The 20,014-nt window shown below is 41.4% G+C and overlaps 1 protein-coding gene across 3 annotated transcripts; it reads left to right on the forward strand.

Annotated features, from left to right (window-relative positions):
* The first annotated feature begins 1,850 nt into the window (after positions 1-1,850).
* On the forward strand, positions 1,851-19,469 carry PYM1 (PYM homolog 1, exon junction complex associated factor). Of its 3 annotated transcripts, XM_074325588.1 has the most exons (4): positions 1,851-2,198; positions 2,460-2,854; positions 18,074-18,167; positions 18,549-19,469. In XM_074325588.1, exons 2-4 carry the CDS (start codon positions 2,698-2,700, stop codon positions 19,030-19,032), a joined length of 735 nt encoding a protein of 244 aa, XP_074181689.1. In that variant the 5' UTR covers positions 1,851-2,198; positions 2,460-2,697; the 3' UTR covers positions 19,033-19,469. The 3 variants fall into 3 exon arrangements, with proteins under 3 accessions (XP_074181689.1, XP_074181690.1, XP_019597910.2); XM_074325589.1 differs by lacking the exon at positions 2,460-2,854 and having other exon boundaries at positions 1,853-2,198; XM_019742351.2 differs by lacking the exon at positions 1,851-2,198 and having other exon boundaries at positions 2,205-2,854.
* The last annotated feature ends 545 nt before the right edge of the window (positions 19,470-20,014 follow it).

The following is a 20,014-nucleotide window of genomic DNA, read 5'->3' on the forward strand; positions in this document are numbered from 1 at the left end:
AGGAGAAGGAATGAATTCATGAGGACCTCTAGTGGAAACAGAGGAATCTAAGCAGTTCTTGATTGTTTCAAGAAAAGCTTGTTAGAAGAGACTTCTCCATTTTTATCAGAAATACAGCTGCTGAGTAAATAGGGTTTGAGGATATTGTTGTTGTGTCTGAACTGGAGATCTGAGGCATGGGTTGGAGAAGGTCTGTCTCTCTGTTCCTGTGTCCCATCCAACCTTAAAAAGACAAGGGCACTGCCACTCCCCATCCTTCATCTCCCCGTCCTATATGACCTCCTTAGTCATAAGGAATCATAAAAACTTTTGAAGTTCTATTTTGCACCAGGTCCTGTACTTAGTTCTGCAGGACAGCCAAAGACATAGTCTAGTTTAGGGGCTGCATCAAAGAGTGGCTGGGTGAGTGTGTGTGTGTGTGTGTGGTGTCTCCCCACTCTAAGCCATCCTAAACCAACATACAAGTTAAGAACAAGACCCTTAGCACCTCTTCCAATCCGAACCTCTCATCTAGCAATCCTGGAGTGATACTAATTCTTAAGGCATCAAGCTTTCCTTGCAATTAACACTCACAGTGATACCACCCTATATGTATGATCTGTGTTTTTCATTCCATCATCCTCAGATATGTTCCAACATGAAGTTAAAGAGGCTCCTTTTAAGACTTTTTTGAAACTTCAAAGTGGGACGTGAGGTGATCTCTGTAATAAGGAATAAGGCAGAATCAGTCATATTCTTTGTGTCTTCTTTAGGATCTGTGCTCTCCATCATACACCAAGGGAGTTGTTGTTGGGGGTGGGGGGAAGAAAGGCCAAGAAAGATCTCAGAAAGAGGCGTCTAATGCCTACAGTTCCAGGTGCTCATTTCTTTAATCAACCACATCATAAAAATCAGAAAGAAAGAAACCACAACGAACAAAGGGAAAGGAAAAAACAACAACCTTCTTCTCCCCAGCCTCTTCTTTCCCCTCTTCCTCCTCAGGTGGGGGGCACATCCGGGCCCAGGGCTGGGTCCCAGGCAGATCTGCTAGGCAGGCAGTTGAGTTTCACTTCCTGTCAACCCCAGAGCTGAGGCAGGATGTCTGGGGGCACAGTGGAGGGCCTAGTGTTGGGTAGTTAACAAGGGCTACTTTAGGATTCCCTTTTGCAGAAAGGTCCATAGAGCAGCCCACTAGTACTAGTACTCCTCAGGTAGAACAGTCAAGACCAATGTATCCCTCTAGTTTTTAGGGGTTTCATCCCACACTCTCACCTCTAATCCTTAGTAACAGGGCTAAGGACAGGATGCTAGCTAGACCTGGCAGGGATGGAGCACAACTGATGAGAACAGGGGTTAAGGATGGCAGTGTTAGAACACTTACAATAACTGTGTATTGAATGCAATCAGTTTTTTTTAGTCTTTTGAGATATTCTGAGTTGGGCCTCTGGTGGAAGTCGGGGAAGAGGAGCATAGGAAGTCAAGCTGTGACCCCAGAAAACTTCTGAAGCTTAATTTTAAAGCCTTAGGAAGTCCCTAGTCAGCCACTGCTCTCCAATTTTTGTTTTTTAAAGTGGGGCACGCAGCCTCCTGTCGGAGACAGTCACTAATACTCACTTTCATCCTCCTCCCCGGTTTCAGAGGTACTGTTGGGAATTAACGTAAGCCAATGTAGGGGATTTGGGGAAGGTAAACGGGTTGATAAGGAAAAAGCAACCTGGGTGGGAAAGGGCAGAGGTGACACCTGAGGAAAGAAACCTGCAGCTGGCCCCTCCCAGGCTGCAGGGGAAACGAGTTTAGCAGGATTTAGCCCTGAAGGAACAACAGCTATTGAGAAGAAACGGGGAGGGAGCCCATTTGGGTTGGTCTAACGAATAAGGAGGCGCAGGGCAGGGCAGGGTTGTAAAGGGAGTGACAATGTGGGCCCGGATTATTGGCGAGTTGCCCCGCTTTCGATCCCCTTCGCCCAGAGACTTGGACGAGGTTAATTAGAATACTAACTGGGTCCGCCCATAAGTCTTCACGCTGCCCTCTGACCCTGGGGCCCAGCCCGAAGAGGCTCCTGGGGCCGAAGGCCAGAGCAAACTTAAGCAGTCGTCACTTCGCCGCCTGAGTCCCCGGGGCCGCCCCAAGGGCAGGGCCAGGCCCAGGCTTCCTGCCCAACCCGACCCACCACCTCCACGGCATGGAAGCTGTCGGCAACCCTGAGACTGCGGGGACAGGTGACAAACCGGCAGCGCCCTCCACCTTCTCTCGCGGCTCTCAGTCCGGAGGGTTGAGCTGGGCGGCCGAGGGCAGTCCGCACGCGATTTCGCCCTGCCCACCTTCTAAAAGAGTAGTGAGGATCTTTTATTAGCCCCCAACAACACTAGTGCGCCCCAGCGCGTTTCCGGAGTTTGCCCACGCTGCTCCATGCCCTCAAGCCGTTTTGGGACCTGAGTGCAGGCCAGAGCCTGAATATTCTTCCTTTTCTCCTCTATCAGCCCCCCTTTCCGGGTGCAGGTGGGCCTTGCCCCCTTTTCCCTCGCAGGTCCTGGTCGGATGAAGAGTGCATGTGAGGAGAGGGGCTGTGCTTAGGAACTTATCTCGGCACCCAGAAGACTGCTTTACACGCAGCAGACGCTCAATAATGGTATCAGTGGCAGTAAAAGAGCCCTCGGCTTTTATTTTACTGAAGTCTTCAGCTACTATTCCTCCCTTCGTTCTTCTCCACCTCCGGTCATGAAATGGTGTACTCTCCCTTTAAGACTAAAATGGTGGCTTGCTACGATCAGAACTCCACTTCCGGTGGGGAGGGGGCGGGACCCCAGCCCGCACACGCCGGAAGTGGTTTGCGTTTTCAAGATGGCGACTCCCTATGTAACTGACGAGACCGGCGGTGAGTGCGGGAGGCGCGGAGCCGCTTCTCTCCGGGCTCTCGGGGCAGGGGTTCGGACTTGGAAAGGGGTCTGTGCCCCTCCCATCCCGGGGCCCCTCCTTTGCCCCGCCCTCCGAACCGCCTTTCCCATTCATTCTCTCCTACGGGGTGTCACCTGCGCCCCCTTCTGGTTTCGAGTTTAGGGGTCTCTGCTTCCGGTCACCCAAACCCCGGGGTCCTTCAATGCTGGTCCCTGTTCCAGGACCCTTTCGGGCTCTTATCTTTTCTCCAGCAGTTTAAGCTTCAGTATTTCTTTTGGATTCTCCCGTCTTGGGGGCTCCTACACTCTCAGTTCCCTCCAATTCCTGCCCTTCCCCTCCCCCCCATCTCTTAGTTATACCTGCTTTCTGCCCTTCCACAGCAACGTTTTAATTCTTTTTCTCGAAACTGTATCTGTAGAAGGTCTCATCGCTACATAGTGGTTTTTCCACTTTCTCATCTTTATTGTTGGGTCACTGAGGTACAGAGGTGTGAAGGGAAGAGGAACCTAATACAACTTTCAGCTGAGTTCTCACCTTGATGGCCCCACCCTTCTCCACTTTCTTTGGTGATGGTGATAGAAGTTGAGGGATCTAAGGTGCAAGAAGGCAAACCAGCAAGGTGTCTAGTGGCCTCAAGCCCTTTGATGAGTTGATAGAACCTGCTGTTCCTTGTCACTAGTGAAGAATTTCCAGCCTGGCTGATTGAGATGCTGAAGTGTCTGCTGTGTATGTGAGGTTTATGTGTTGAAAACTGAAAAAGCAAGGTTTTCATTGTGGTTTTGTCCTATCCGAATTCCCCCCTCTTTAGAAAAATGTGTATAGTACTATCTATCCATTGACGATCAAATAGGGTGGCATATGTGAAGGCAACTTATAAAATGCTGTGCAAGGCAGGGTGTTACTCTTAAGTGTGTTTTTCCAGGACCCATCAGCTCCAAGTCAAGTAGTTGTTTCAATCTAGTTGTGGAGGGCACAGCTCACAGTGGCCCATGTGGTGATCGAACCTGTAACCTTGTTGTTAAGAGCACCTTGCTCTAACCAACTGAGCTAAGTGGCCACCTCCACTTTTTTCTTTTTTGTAGCCCTCATTGTGTATAGATAGTCTTCTCTGGAAGTGACACTGTCTGTACTGTGGTACATACGGTCTGTTTTAAAATGTGCCATTTATGCTTCTTGCTTTGCTTCTTTTCATGTTCCTTAACATCCCAAACCACTTCTCTTATGATATCTAATGACAACCCGGGTCTGTTTCCTTTCTCCAGCCTCACACTTCAAAGTGGTACAACCTCTCCTCTCTACGCAGTAGGTCCTTCTTCAACTAGCTCCTTTTACTGTGTGCTTTGAAAATATTACTTAATTTCCAGTACACTGCTCTTTATTCTTACCTGTTTCCTTAATTTGATATAACGAAAATCCAGATGTCACATCTCACCCTACCCTCCCACCAAGGGGTGTCTTCTGTTTTCTGTGACCCATGTGGAAGAGGAGAAGGAATCACGCTGCTTTTTTGCTTTCCCTTACTCTTTCCAGATCATTGATCTACCACTGTCACTCCAATACTTGTGGACGGTATTGCCATGCAATTACAACAGTTTCTCTAATATCCCAGGGCCATCTACGGCCCACAAGGACCCAGACCTATCACATCATTGTTGTTTTTTAATTAGTTTCAGGCGTACAAAACAATGTAATAGACATTTCACCCCTCACAAAGTGATAAACCCTCTCTCCCGATCTATTGTCCCTCTGACATCGTATATATCTATTACAATTCCATTGACTCTATTCCCTATGCTGTACTCCATATCCCATATATATTAAATTATGGTTGACATAAAATATTATTCAGTTTCAGCTTCAGGTATACAGTGCAGTGGTCAGGCATCATGTATTTTTTTCTCCACTCTGTTTCTCGCTCTCATTTTCAGTATCTCCAGCACAGCACCTTTGGGATACTCTGATCTTAAGGTTCTTCAGCATGAGACTATTGACCTTCCTTTGTATTTTCAAACCAGCCACACATCAGAGTCACTGTAACTTGGACCTCACCTATGACACTGCTTCCGCTCCGTGTGCTTCTCATCACTTATTTTAGCTTCCCTACCGGTCACCCTTTTCACTACCTCACAACCTTAGAATCAGCATTTTGCCCTCCTTACGGTTCTCTGGTTCTTAACCTTTTCCACTTTATTGAGTCTACCAGAACCTTCATGACTACCCTTGAAGTTGCCCTGGTAGACCTCTGTGACCAGCTAGTTTGATACTATCCTCATTATTTTCTTTATTCATTTTGATCTTCTATACTAAGCAAGCACTTTTGTTATCGTGAATCATACCCATCAATTGTTTTCTGGGCTTCTGTTTCTAGGCCACAGCATATGACTAGAGAACAGGCACAGAAGCTAGCAGGGTCTCTATAACTTAATGTCTGCCAAGATCACAGCTTCTCTCCAATTCTTTTTTTCTTGGTTTGCTTACATTCTGCCATGGCTATTTCCCCAACCTTTCCGCTAGCTCTCTGTGACCCTTTTAATTCTACCTCTTGTGGCAGATGACCTCACTTTCTATTTAATTGAAAAATCAAGACCCTTCATTTCTGTTAACTCATCTGTCCACTGCTTAATTTCTTGAATATCAGGACTATGCATACTGTTTCCATTTCCTCACTGCTTATTGGTTCCTTAACTTTTTACAGTTTTTATTTCTACCACCAGCCTCTCTCCTGAGTTGCCAGTTTCCTTTTCTAATAGTGTAGTGAATAGACTTCATTCTTGGATATACAGTCACACCTCAAATACAATCTTACCAAAATCAGTATCAGTTTTTCCTTCCTTATTTCCTTCCAATTGTTAAAGGCAACAATTATTCTAGCCAATCCAAGACTGACATTTTTGCATCATTTCTCTCCCTCTTTCTCTTTCTTCTTAAAATTTTAAAGACTTTATTTTTAAGAACATTTTTAGATTTATATTAACAGAAAATTTGAAAAGATGGTAAAATTCCCATATACCTTATACTCAGTTTTCCCTATTATTAACCTCTTACATTAGTATGGTATTGTTATTGCAATTAATGAACCAATATTGATACATTATTATTAACTAAAATCTGTACATTATTCAGATTTCCTTAGTTTTTACCTAATTTTTTTTTCTGTTCCAGGATCCCATCCAGGACACCACATTACATTTAGTTCTCATGTCTCCTTAAGCTCCTATTGGCTGTGACAGTTTCTCAGACTTTCCTTGTTTTTGATGACCTTGACAGTTTTGAGGAGTACTGGTCAGGTATTTTGTAGGATGCCCCACTATTGGAATTTGTCTGATGTTTTTCTCATGATTAGACTGGGGTTATGTTTTTGGGGAATCGACCATAGAGGTAACGTGGCATGTTCATTATGTCATGTCCAGGGTAAATAGTATCACGATGATTTTTTACTGTTGATTCTGACCATGATCACCTGGCTGCGGTGGTGTTTATAAGGTTTCTCTACTGTAAGTTGCTCTTTTCCCCTCTCTTTTCATACTGTACTCTTTAGAAGAAAGTCACTATTCATAGCCCATATTTTTTTTCGTTTTTAAAAAAATTAAAACATTTTTCAGTTACAGTTGACATTAAATATATTAGTTTCAGGTGTACAGCATAGTGGTTAGACATTTATATAACTTACGAAGTAATCCCCATAAGTTTTGTACCCACCTGACACCATACACGCATATAGTTATTACAATATTATTGGCTCTATTCTTTAAGCTGTACTTTACCTCTCAGTGACTCTTTTGTAACTGCCAATTTGTACTTCTCAATCCGTTTACCTTTTTCACCCTGCCCTGCAAGCCCCCTTCTATGTGGCAACCATCAGTTTGCTCTCCATCTGAGTTTGTTTCTGTTTTGTTTATTTTGTTCTTTAGATTCCACATACAAGTGAAATCATGGTATTTGTCTTTCTCTGTCTGATTTCACTTAGCATTTCACTTAGCATAATATTCTCTAGGTCCATCCATGTTGTCACAAATGCTAAGATTTTATTTTTTATGGCTGAGTAATATTTATTGTATACATGTACCAAATAGTCTTCTTTTTTTTTTTTTCAATTTTTATTGGGGAATATTGGGGAACAGTGTGTTTCTCCAGGACCCATCAGCTCTGTCGTTATCCTTTAATATAGTTGTGGAGGGCACAGCTCAGCTCCAAGTCCAGTTGCTGTTTTCAATCTTTAGTTGCAGGGGGCACAGCCTACCATCCCATGCGGGAATTGAACCGAAGTTGTTGAGAGCCTGTGCTCTAGCCAACTGAGCCATCTGGCCGCCTCTCCGGAAGCTCAGCATTCTTCAATCTAGTTGTGGAGGGCACAGCTCTCTGGCCTATGTGGGAATCGAACTGGCAACCCTGCTGTTCAGAGCTCGCGCTCTAACCAGCTGAGCCATCCGATTGGCTCCCAAATATTCTTTATCCATTCCTCTTTTGATTGGAGCATTCAGTGCATTTACATGTAAAACAATTATTGATAGGTATGTAGTTATTGTTATTTTATTGTTTTCTGATTGTTTTTGTAGTTCTTTGTTGTTTTCTTACTCTTTTGCTCTCTTCTCTTGTATGTTGGTGACTTTCTGTACTGTTGTGTTCAGATTCCTTTATCTTTATTTCTTATATATCTCTTGTCAATTTTTGGTTTGTGGTTACCAATGTGCTTCATATATACCAAGCTATGTTTATAGCAGTCTATTTTAAGTTGGTTTAAATTCAAACACATTCTAAAATCACTACCATTTTTACTTACCACCACCAAGGTTATGTTTTGTCATTGTTTTTTACTTTTTACTTTTTTATTTATTTATGTGTGTGTGTTTGTGTGTATCCCTTAATTTAATGTTGCAATTACACGTGATCTTCCTATTTTTGCCTTTTAACCTTTGTACTACTAGCTTTAGTGTTGGTTGATCCACTGCTTTTATTATGTGTTTGCCTTTGTCAGTGAGAATTTTTTCTTTGTGATATTGTCTTATTAATATTTTTTATTTTTTTTCTTAAAGAAGTCCCTTTAACATTTCTTGTAATACTGGTTTGGTGGTGGTGAACTCCTTCATGTTTTTCTTGTCTGGGATCATAGCGCACACGTTAAGAGTGGAAAGTTATGCTCTCTTCCTTAAGGAGGGAATATTTTTACATATTATTTGGAATTTTTCTGCACAGGAGATTTGTCTTTTCTCTCCTGTGTATTTATTCAATCATTTATTTATATCAGTATAGACTTTGGGTTATAATCCAATAATATTTCTTTTATTCCTCACCTGTTCCCACTTTGGACATTGGGAGCTCTTTCAGTTGGCCCTGTCTCCCTCTGGCATGCCCCATCAGTGTAGGTTTGTGCTGTTGTTTTTTTGGCTCTTTTTTACTTTCTGGCACTAGAAGATGCTCCAGCTCATTGTATATTTCTACCCCAGTCCTAGAACCAGTCATTTCTACGAGGATCCGTTGTGCCTTTTATTGGGGAATAATATAGGAAACCAAAATCAGATCACTAAGTGTTTTTGCTGCTATTGGGGTGTTGTTTTGCATCATTTACTCCTCTCTTGCTCCCCATCCCACACACACAGCAGTTATCAAAATATCATTCTTTTATTTCTACTACCATTACTCTTACCCATCTTCAATACTTGTTAGTTGTATGACCTTGGGATTTTTTTTTTTAAACTTATTTAAGTGTGTTTTTCCAGGACCCATCAGCTCTAAGTCAAGTAGTTGTTTCAGTCTAGTTGTGGAGGGCGCAGCTCACAGTGGCCCATGTGGGGATCGAACCGATAACCTTGTTGTTAAGAGCACCGCGCTTTAACCAACTGAGCTAACCGGCCGCCAAGGCCTTGGGAATTTCAAGCCTTGGGAATCTAAGCCTTGGTTTTCTTTCTCATCAGTGAAATAGGAATAATAAACTCCTAAACATAGGATTGTTCTGAGAATTAAAATTTAAATGAGATAATTTACATGTCCGGCACATAGTGCCCAACAAATGGTTCTATAATTACTCCTGTTGTGTAAGGATTATTATATGGATTAGAAGAGATTATATCTGCAAAGTATCAGGCATAATACTTGAGTCATTCTAAGTACCTGATAAAATTCTAGTTTCATTTATTTTGCAAATATTGCTGTGACCTCCTATGGAATTATCTTAGCTCCAGTCTCTATTCCAGTTCATTTGGCACTGTAACTAGATTATTGCCCCTTAAATGCAAATTTAGTTATGTAATTTTTGTTCAATATAATTCATCTACCCTGAGTCTGCTGTTAAATTTGGTATATATCCTTCTGATCTTTATTTTTTCTGTTAATTTCTAAAACATTTTTAAATCAGATAGTATATACATTTTTATATCTTTTTATTTAACTTTATGACATAAATACTTTTTTTTTTTTGCTGTTAGAAACTCTTTGTAAACATCTTTTTAAATACTGGCAGAGTGTTTTATTGTTCGGGCACATACCCTCTTTTACCTTTCTTCTGTTGTTGGACTTTTAGATTGTTTCCAGAATTTTTATAAGAACTCTATGGATGTTTTTGTGCATAAATCTTTGCCTGCATTTAGGGTTATTTTCTTAGGATAGATTTCCCAAAAGTAGAATTATTGGGTTGGATAGTACAAACATTTATTTATTATAAAGTTAATTCATGTTGATTATAGAAAACTTGGAAAATATTTTCAAAAGTAGCATAAAATGTAAGGCATCCATGTTTGGTAATTCCAGAATCCAAAGATGACTACAGCTACATTTCCTTTTGGTTTTTCTCTCTATCCACATACATAACATATCTATATTTAACACAGTTGGGATCATACTGAATGACTGTATTACCCCAAATCCTCAGAACACTCACTAGTTCCGTGAGATGTGCTACAACACAACTGAAATAAAAATACGGTTCCTGGGGTCAAATACATCTGGGAAACCCTATAAACCATATTCCTGTCTTGGATATTCACACGAATAAGATTAACTCAAGTCTTGCCGATAAAAACAAAGTATTTTTTCCAGTGTTTAACCGAGAATTTCCCAAATTTATTTAACAATTTTTTAGGTAACCCTTGTTACTGTCTTATGGAAGTAGTGTTTTATATAACAAAAGCATTGGGAAAGGCTGAAAAATGATAGGACTCTCTTATATTCTCTTGCTATGTTAGCCAAGTTGCTTTCTAAAGGATTTTACCACTTACAACATATGAATATGCTGGTTTCCTCACTTCTTTGGCTGCACTGATAGCCTCATCTTTAAAAATTCTACTGCTTTGACAGATGAAAATATTTTAGTGTTTTCATTTATGTATATATTTTTTATTAGTGATATTGAACTTTTTTTTTTTCATTTATGACACAGTGTACAATAGTGGTATAAAAAGTACTTTGGAACCCACAGCCTGGGTTTGAAATATGCTACGTTTTACTACCTTTTTAACTTTGGGCAAGTTATTAAATTTCTCATCATATTTAAAACTGGAATAATCCTGCGTAGAGTTGTGAAAATGAAGTAATATATATGAGCACTTTCTTTGGCATGAAGCAGGCACCCAGTAAAGGGCAGCTGCTACTATCTTTTCAGAATTGACTATAAAATTTCCATATGGACCATTCACTTGTACACTCAAGATACTACTCACTAGTATGAGCACAAACCACTTTTCAATATAGTATCATCAGATACTACGTTTCTGCCTATACCCTCCAGTGAAACTGGACAATACACTATAAGGTGCAACAGTAGTGAGCAGTGTGTCCATTTTGGCATCAGAACTGAGTTCAGATTGCAGGTACATGCTGCCGTTGTGATCTTGGACGTGCCTTTAACCTCTTGAAGACGTTCCTCAGCTGTAGATGATAATATCTACCCATTTTCTAGAATCAATAAGGTAATGTATGTAAAGTTCTTGTACCTACTTGTTAACGTAGCTACTTATTAATAAATGTTCTTTCCTAATAGTTCTTACTAACATACTGTAAGTTTTCCACTGCTATTGTTTTGCTTGTTGTTGTTCCTCTTAGAGTGCCCTTTCCCTTCTTTTCGCTGCCTGCAGAAATATCAGCCACTCATTTGTTGTTACTGTTACTACTACTACCTCGTCTTTAAGGTCAAGATTTTCATGATTTCCTGTCACATTCCCTCATCAAACATTTATTCTCTTGAAATCTCTTACCAATATGTATCAGTTTCTCCTCGGCTACTTAAGACATTTATATTTTTGTCTTATCCTTTATTTGCCTAACTTGCCCACCCTCCTTACTTAGACTGTAAAATCCTTAAAAGTAGGGACCATTTTATTTATCTTGATAATCTCTGTAGCACTTTGTATAGTAGTTTTCCAATACAAAGCTTTCAATAGTTTATTGCATTTAAATAATTTGTAGTCTGGCTTCTAACCACTCTATTTTTCTGAGGCAATATTCTTGCATATAACTAGAGATTTCCAAATTGCCAAAATCTTCTCCTTTTCCTTAATCTCTCTGCAGTATTTAATACTATTAATCGCCTGCCTTTACTTAAAACTCTTTGGTTTCCATGGCATAGCACTGTCCTGGTTCTTCTTTCCTAGAATCGTTTTCTTTTGTTGCTGGCACCTTTTCTTCCTTGAGGAAAATGATCATGACCATTTTTCTAGGTCATTCCTCTAAATTGGATCTTTTTATATTTTCTGTTAGAAACCACATCTAGATCTTATAATTGTTGGCCTTGAGAGCATCCTCAGGCTCAGATCTGTGACTCAGATCTCCTTTCTTACATGAAGTAGGTCCCAGGGATTCAACACAACTTTAACAGTCATTTCCACCTATAACCCCCCTGGAGTTCTCCGAAGCCTTGCTGTGTTGTCTGTTCAATCTTCCTGCCATCTCTAAAAACAAGGCCTTTTCTTCCTACCTCCTCCCCTCCCCCTCCCCTTCCCCTCCCTTTTCCCCTCCCCCTATCCCCTTATTCCTGCCCCCTTTCCTCTACTCCCTTCCCCCACCTCCCTTCTCCCTTCTTCCCCCCATTCCCCCCCTCCCCCCCACTCCGGTTCAAGCCTTTGTTTCTCAATCTAGTTGTGTAGGACAGAGCTCCCTGGATGGTGCTGGTATTATGAGCCTTGTGCTCCCCCTCTCTGAGGCAGTTGGTCACCAGTTGGCCACTCCCAGCAGTTCTTGCTGGCTGCCGGCCACTCACAAAGGCTGCCGGCCACTCACAATGGCTGCCGGCCACTCACGGCATGAGCGGCCGGGCTCTAGAGAGCCATTGTTCACAGTCTTAGCTGTAGAGGGTGCAGCTCATTTGGGAATTGAACCAGCGACCTCAGCATTGGGAGCACGGCGGTCCAACCGCCTGAGCGACCAGGCCAGCCCCCTGGGCCCTTTCAATTTATGGAAACAGATCGAAGATTGCAAAACAGCATAAAACAGCATATGTGGGGAAATAACAAAGCTTGCAAAATTGTTATAGTGGCAGTCTCTAATCTTTAGTTTCTGACTCTTTCAAAGATGTTACCTGAAAATTCTGATATTCTACCCTTGGTTTTTATTTCTAGTGTAGGAATCACCACACCTCTTCTCTCTTTTTGACTTCACTTTTTGATACCATCAAGGCCAGAGAATGGAACCAAGATAATGTAAAATAGGTGCTCCTTTGTGATAGTGGGCTATTTATCTCTGAGGGCTTCCAGTTAGGATGGTCATTCAGGAAGCTTCTGTCTTGTCTTTTCTCTCATTCATCTTTACTAGTCTTAAGGCTTTGACTGTAATCTCTGAAGTTTACTTAAGTATGTTTCTTAGCATTGTCCCTTTTTCCTTAATTCCATGTAAAACACTACCTGTCTAGAACTGAATCAGTTATTTTCACAGAGTTGTCTTCTCCTTTGGACTTTCTGTATATCGGTGGTATTTATTCTCCAAATTTTCCACATTAAAAAGTTATGTTGTAATTTGTTTGTGTTCTGATTTATTACCTTTCTTCCTCATTAGAATGCATACTACAAGAAGGCTAGACCCGTGCTTGCTTTATTCATTGTTGTATCCCTAGGTCCTGTTACAGTGCAAGTGCTAAATAAACATTTGAAATCCATGTGTGAATAAATGTTATTACCATACGCCCTACCTACCCATAGGTATATTGTGAAAAATAAAGAGAATACATGTGAAAACCACCAGCTTAAATCCACTGTAGCACTGTTTCAATTATTTCCTCTTTAATGCAAATCTTGGCAGTCTTCAGATCCTATTGACGTACTCTTTCTGACAAATTTTTCTTTCATTACCCATACATTACCCATCTAACTCAAGTCTTCTCATATTGTGGCTATTGCTTTCATTTTTTCTACCTTTAGTTTATGTTACACATTTTCATGTAAATCTTAAAGCATTGCTTTGAGCAGAGCATCTGTACTCCCTTATTGGCCTTCAGTGTTCTCCCACAGTGTGAAGCTGGAGTCCAAGCTCAAGACGAGGTTGGATACCTTTCATCTTCTGACTAATTTACCTCTGGTCTCTTTTCCCATTACATATGTTTTTTGCCCAAAGTATTCTGGATTCTTGCTTAAGTTTATTTATTCATTAATTTGAATTAATTACAGACTTCTGTGGACCAAGCCTTTTGCTTCAAATATCAAAGTCTCTGCTCCCAAGCAAGCAGTTATGTTAAATATTAAGCATGATAAAAGCCAAAACAGGTGCTGAGTGCACAAAGGGCAACTTCTAACCTGGGATGGGGTGGGTATGTCAAGGAGGATTTCAATGAGTAGTTTATACTTGAACTTTTTTTATTTTTTAAAACCTTTTAGGTATTTTAAGTGTGTTTTTCCAGGACCCATCAGCTCCAAGTCAAGTAGTTGTTTCAATCTAATTGTGGAAGGTGCATCTCACAGTGGCCCATGTGGAGATCGAACCGGCAACCTTGTTAAGAGCACTGCGCTCTAACCAGCTGAGTTAACCGGCTGCCCTATGCTTGAACTTGACCTTTAAAGACCAATAGGAATTAACTAATATATGAATCAAGGAAAGTCTATTCCAGGCCAAAGGAAACAAAAGCAAAAAGGCATAGAGAATAGGCACTTTTGGGTGAGATGTGTGAATATTTCAGTGGCTGGGACAGAGTGAGTGACTAAGTGCTAAGAGGCTGGAAACTAGCACGAGCTGGGTCAAGGCAGCCTTTTGTGTGTGATTCCATTTTCCATGTACATAGTCTGAGGGCAACAGGAATCCAGGAAGAACTTTTAAGTAGGGGCGTGACTAGTCCACTTTGTCCCTTTGATTATGTTGTCCCATATGCCTGAAAGACTTCCCTTTTTCCTTTTTCCTCATAACCACAGCCCACGCCCCCACCTGTCCAAATCCTGCTCATCTTCCAAAGGTCACAACAGGTGCTGTGTCTTCCATAAAAGCCTTTTAAATCACCTGGTCAAAAGTAATTTTACTCTCCTTTGTTGTACCCCTTCTCCAAGCCATTTACATTTGAAACCTAAAATGAGATATTTTTAAAACCCACAATATCACAACGACAATAATAGAAATTAAAAAAAAAAGTAATATCTAATCACCCCAACATAATTTTTCATATAGCATATATAATTGAAATAATGGTATATACATAAAAATTGTTTTACATTGTGTCAAATTATGGTATTTAAAATTTTTTTATTTTTTTATTATTGGGGGAGGGAAACAGGACTTTATTGGGGAACAGTGTGTACTTCCAGGACTTTTTTCCAAGTCAAGTTGTCCTTTCAGTCTTAGTTGTGGAGGGCGCAGCTCAGCTCCAGGTCCAGTTGCTGATACTAGTTGCAGGGGGCGCAGCCCACCATCCCTTGTGGGAGTCGAACCGGCAACCTTGTGGTTCAGAGGACGCGCTCCAACCAACTGAGCCATCAGGGAGGCAGCTCAGCTCAAGGTGCCGTGTTCAATTTTAGTTGCAGGGGGCGGAGCCCACCATCCCTTGCAGGACTGGAGGAATTGAACTGGCAACCTTGTGGTTAAGAGCCCACTGGCCCATGTTGGAATCGAAGCGGCAGCCTTCGGAGTTAGGAGCATGGAGCTCTAACCGCCTGAGCCACCAGGGCCCTTTTATCATTTGTAATGGATGTATTATAAACCATTCCTGTATAACTGGATGTGAAATTTGTTTTTTTTTAAGCTATTTATAGATAATGCTATGATTTTCATGTGGTTCTCTCTTTTCTGTTTTTGTTTTTTTTTTTCTTGTTGGAACTATTTCCTTATGCTAAATTTTCAAGATTGGGATCGCTAAAAGTATTGTGAATTATCTTTGACTTTAATACTCTAACCATTACCCCTCCCCCAATCAGTGAATTAACAAATGTTGATTCTTTGACAGTGTACCTGGCATCAGTCTCTTCCTTTCCATTCTCACTGTTACAGCCAATTCTGTCCCTCATGCCGGGATTATTGCAATCTGTTTTTCCTCACTGATATCCCCAGTCTCCAGTGTTTTCCCTTTCCAATTTTCCTTCCCTTCATGCCAGGTTAATTGCCCTAAAGCATTGCTTTGGATAAAAGATTCATTCGTTTGGCAGATATTTATTGAATGCATACCTTGTGCCAGATAACTGACATTTCAAGGTATGAACAGCCTCCCCTCATTTACTTTACACCAGCCCTCTGACTCAGCCAGACTGATCTATTCACCGCCTCCGGAACATGCCATCTACATTCCTATGTCTGAAATTTTGTTTTAGAGTGAGCTGCTGTTTAGAATCCATTCTGCTTCCCTTTTCTCATTTATTTTAGTTTGTGTCTTCAAGGCCTAGCTCTAGTCTCAGTCCTCCCTCCCTGAAGCCTCTTGTCTCTAAACTCGTAGCTGAGCAAACAATATCTTCATTCTCTTTTATTCACCAGATAAATTCCAAATTCCTTGACCTGGTTTTTAATGCTTTCTAAGATCTGGCCCCATTTTTTATTTCCAAACTGGCTTCCTGTTGCTCCTTAACACTAACTGTGATTCGCCTGGACTCCTCTAACTTTCTGTTCTTTCAATATCCCATGCCCATTCCCACTTCCCACACCCATGCCTTTCTTTGCTCATGTTTGTTCTTTCTCCCATCTCCTCTAGTTCTCAAATCTTACCCATTTTATTTAACACAATTTTTTTAGTTTTAATTTATTAATGATATTTGCATTTTGAACCAAAAACCCAACTCATGTAACTAATCCATGTGGGAGACCCATATACTTAAAAAAGTAATACAAGATCTATACTATATAGATGGGTATATAAATTGTTAATGATTTCTACCACCTCTTCTAGGTTATCTCTCTTAAGGTAACCAGCGTTAAAATCTTGGTACCTTGGTATATGTCCTTCCACACCTTTCTCCTTGCCCCAAACACTGACTCTGTGGCCCTTTTACATGCTGCTCCTTACCCCAACAAGAATGGGAGCACACTCTACACCAGTGTTCTCAACATATTGTCCAGGACCCTTGGGAGTTCCTTAAGACCCTTTTAGGAGCTCTGCAAGCATAACCATTTTTATAATATATAAGATGTTATTTGCCTTTTTCCTGGGTTGACACTTGCACTGATACGGAAAAGCAGAAGTGGGTAAAACTGCCGGTCCCTTAGCACTCATCAAGGTGATGGCACCAACGGTACTAGCCACTGTATTCTTCACTGCCACATGCTTGCAGTAAATAATGCCAGTTTCACTTAACATTCTTGATGATGTAATAAAAATTGTTACTTTTATTAAACCCTGACCTTTGAACATGTTTTTATTTTTTCCTAGTTTTGTTGATATGTAATTGACATATAACATTGTGTAAGCTTAAGGTGTACAATGTGATGATTTGATACATATACATGTGTATATACAAGTATATACATACACATATGTGCACAAGCGCATCTATATATATATACAGTGAAACGTTTACCACCATAAAGTTGGTTAACATCCTTCACCTCACATGGTTACCATTTTGTTGCTATGGTGAGAACATTAAAGCTCTACTCTCAGCAAATTTCAAATATACAATACGGTTTTGTTAACTATAATCACCATGCTGTACCTTAGATCCCTGGAACTTACTCATCCTGTGTCTGGAAGTTACACATATTTTTAATGTTCTCAGTGGACTAAATGAAAAGTAAGCATGACATACTCTGTTGCACACTGAAGATAGTGTCTCAAGGAAAAGCACTGGTGTAGTTGTCCGAGTTGCAAGCTAAATAAGCCTTCTTTTCATAGAACACCATTTTTACTTGAAAAAAACCACTGATAACCTAGTAATTCAGACTTGGGTATCTGATATGCATTTTCCTGAAAATGAAGGAAGTGAGCCTGTCATTTCAGGGAAAACAACTTGACAGTGTTTGTTGCCAATGATAAAATTCAAGCCTTCAAGTGAACATTAGAATTTGGAAAACTTGTATCTGCCACTAGGAGCTTAACAGCTTCCCAATAAAGACTTCTCTGATGAGATTAACAAATACGATTTTTTATATTGCATAGTTAAATGTAATATGGCAAAATGAGAGTGTAAGGGGGGAATCCTGAAATAAAAACGAGGATCACTGCCCATTATCTTGCAACTTGCTTTTTCACTTAGTATGTCCCAAACACCATTTAAGGGCAGTGAATTTATATCTAAAATTCTTTCCGTAACAGCATGGTGTTCCATCGTGTGAATGATAACACATCTATTCAATCATTCATCTGTTGATGGCCATTCAAGTTGCTTTTATCATTTTGCTAATTTAAATAATGCAGCAACAAACATTCTTTATATGTATCCCTGTGTACCGATGCTTTTATATCTATAGTATGGATTCCTAAAAGTTGACTTGTTTTTCATGATCTATCTTATTAAAACTTTCCCTTACAACATCTCTGGTCATTTTCCTTGTTATTGCCCCTTTTTAAAGCCTCTTATTCATTTACTGTCTTTTGATGTTCCCATGCTATTGTCTTTTAAAAACTCTTCTTCTGTGTCTGTCTTGTCTTGCCAACTAGATTATAAAAATAGAAACTCCCTGAGGGCAGGGATGGTGTATTATACAGTGTATAGGCAGTAAATAATGAGAGGGGTAGAGGGTTGATATGAGAAAAGAATGTCTTAATGGCAGCATTTTGTGGGCAGAAGGGTGCTGTGGGAAATTGTGCATTCATGCATTCTTTCATCTTGGGAACTATTTGATAGAGTAACTCTCTAACTTAATTCTCTCATTTCAGGCAAGTACATCGCCTCAACACAGCGACCTGACGGGACCTGGCGCAAGCAGAGGAGGGTGAAAGAAGGCTATGTGCCCCAGGAGGAGGTCCCAGTGTGCGTGGTTAGGCTGAGGAGGGGGTGTTGAGTAGGGTCCCTACAGAAAGAACATGTATGCCTATGAGTTCATGGAAGAATCTCCTGATCGCCAAATTCCAGAAATGGAAGGAGGGGACAACTGTCTGAGAAAGGAGAGGAGGAGGTTGGGGTTCAGGGATGAGTGACAATTGGAAGTGATTAGTCCGGTTCCTATGGCCAAATAGCATTCAGAGCTTTGAGACCTAGGGACCCTCCTACAATCTGCAAAGCAGAGAAAAGATGGGGCGGTTCCAAAGGGGAGGAAGGAAGCAGAGAAGTGAAAAGGGTGGAGTGAATTGGAAGGTTAAGAAAAGGGCTGGAAAAGTCAGTGATTCTTTAAAACTTGACATCTCCTTGCAGGTATGAGAACAAGTATGTGAAGTTTTTCAAGAGTAAACCAGAACTGCCCCCAGGGCTGAGCCCCGAGGCCACTGCTCCTGTCACCCCAACAAGGTCTGAAGGTGGTGAACCAGGCCTCTCTAAGACAGCCAAACGCAATCTGAAGCGGAAGGAGAAAAGGCGGCAGCAGCAAGAGAAAGGGGAGGCAGAGGCCTTGAGCCAGACTCTCGATAAGGTGTCCCTGGGAGAGACAGCCCAACTCCCCAGTGCTCCACCGGGCTCCCGGGCAGGCCCTCCAGCTGCCTCTGACCAGCCTGACTCAGCTGCCACCACCGAGAAGGCCAAGAAGATAAAGAACCTAAAGAAGAAGCTTCGGCAGGTGGAAGAGCTGCAGCAACGGATCCAGGCTGGGGAAATCAGCCAGCCCAGCAAAGAGCAGCTGGAGAAGCTAGCGAGGAGGAGGGCGCTGCAGGAGGAGCTAGAGGACTTGGAGCTAGGCCTGTGAGGCCTTTGGGGATTAGGGGATGGACTGCAGAACAAACCATGGGGCTCTCGGGTCGCGGGGAATGTGGGCAGCAGCAGTCAGGAGGGGTGCCCCCCATACTGGCTCACATCCACCTCTCATGGCCCAACTCGGCCCTCCAGAACTTAGCCTGTCCCTCATTCCTTCCCTTTTCATCCGAACTCCTATTTTTTGGACTTTTCCCCCTCCCATTCCCAGTGTTCAAAAATCTCAGTAACTACCCTAGGTTCCTTTGCTGCTGATTTGGGTGTCTTGTTCAAAAGAAAATTGGGTGGGTGGGAATCTTGGAGAACTGAGGTTGAGGGTAGGGGGCATAGGCCCAAGTCTTGGAGTCTTGGTTCCTGTTCAGTGTTTATGGGTTATTTCCCTCTCCCACTCTTGACCTTTTTTTTAAGAACAGAATAAACAAGTAGACAAGTTGTCTAGCTTTGCCTCTTTCTTTTCAGCTTCTAGTAGGTGTTTTATCTCACCTAGTAGGTGTTTGGCCCAGAAAGACAAGTTTTGGGAGTAATATACTTTTTAATTTTTAAAAGTTTCAAGTGTATGACAATTTTTAAAAGTTACAAGTGTATGACCAAATTAACAACACTGATTTCTGTATGTTTGCTCAGACTTCGGAGAACAGAAATTAGTGTTACAATAAAATGAAACAGAACAAATTTCATTTGATACGTTTCATGTGTCATCATGCTGCATAGTAGTGGGCCCTTTACCGCCCTGTTTCTTTCTGAAGATAATAGAACTGCTTCACTGGGGCAGCTCATCCGAAACTTTACCTTATCAGATGCCACCCCAAGATGGCATTGTGGGTCAACTAATGATACAGGAAGAGGAATTTACAGCCAAAAAGAGCTGTCAATTTTTTCATATCCTCTGATTTCCACACCCTCAACTATCACAATCTGTTTTTAGCCAGCCTCTAATGTAGAAATCAATGGAAGGGGAAGTCAGCTGTAATGAACTA

The sequence above is a fragment of the Rhinolophus sinicus genome, linkage group LG02 (assembly GCF_036562045.2).
Source record: "Rhinolophus sinicus isolate RSC01 linkage group LG02, ASM3656204v1, whole genome shotgun sequence".
In the NCBI taxonomy this organism is placed as follows: Eukaryota; Metazoa; Chordata; class Mammalia; order Chiroptera; family Rhinolophidae; genus Rhinolophus; species Rhinolophus sinicus.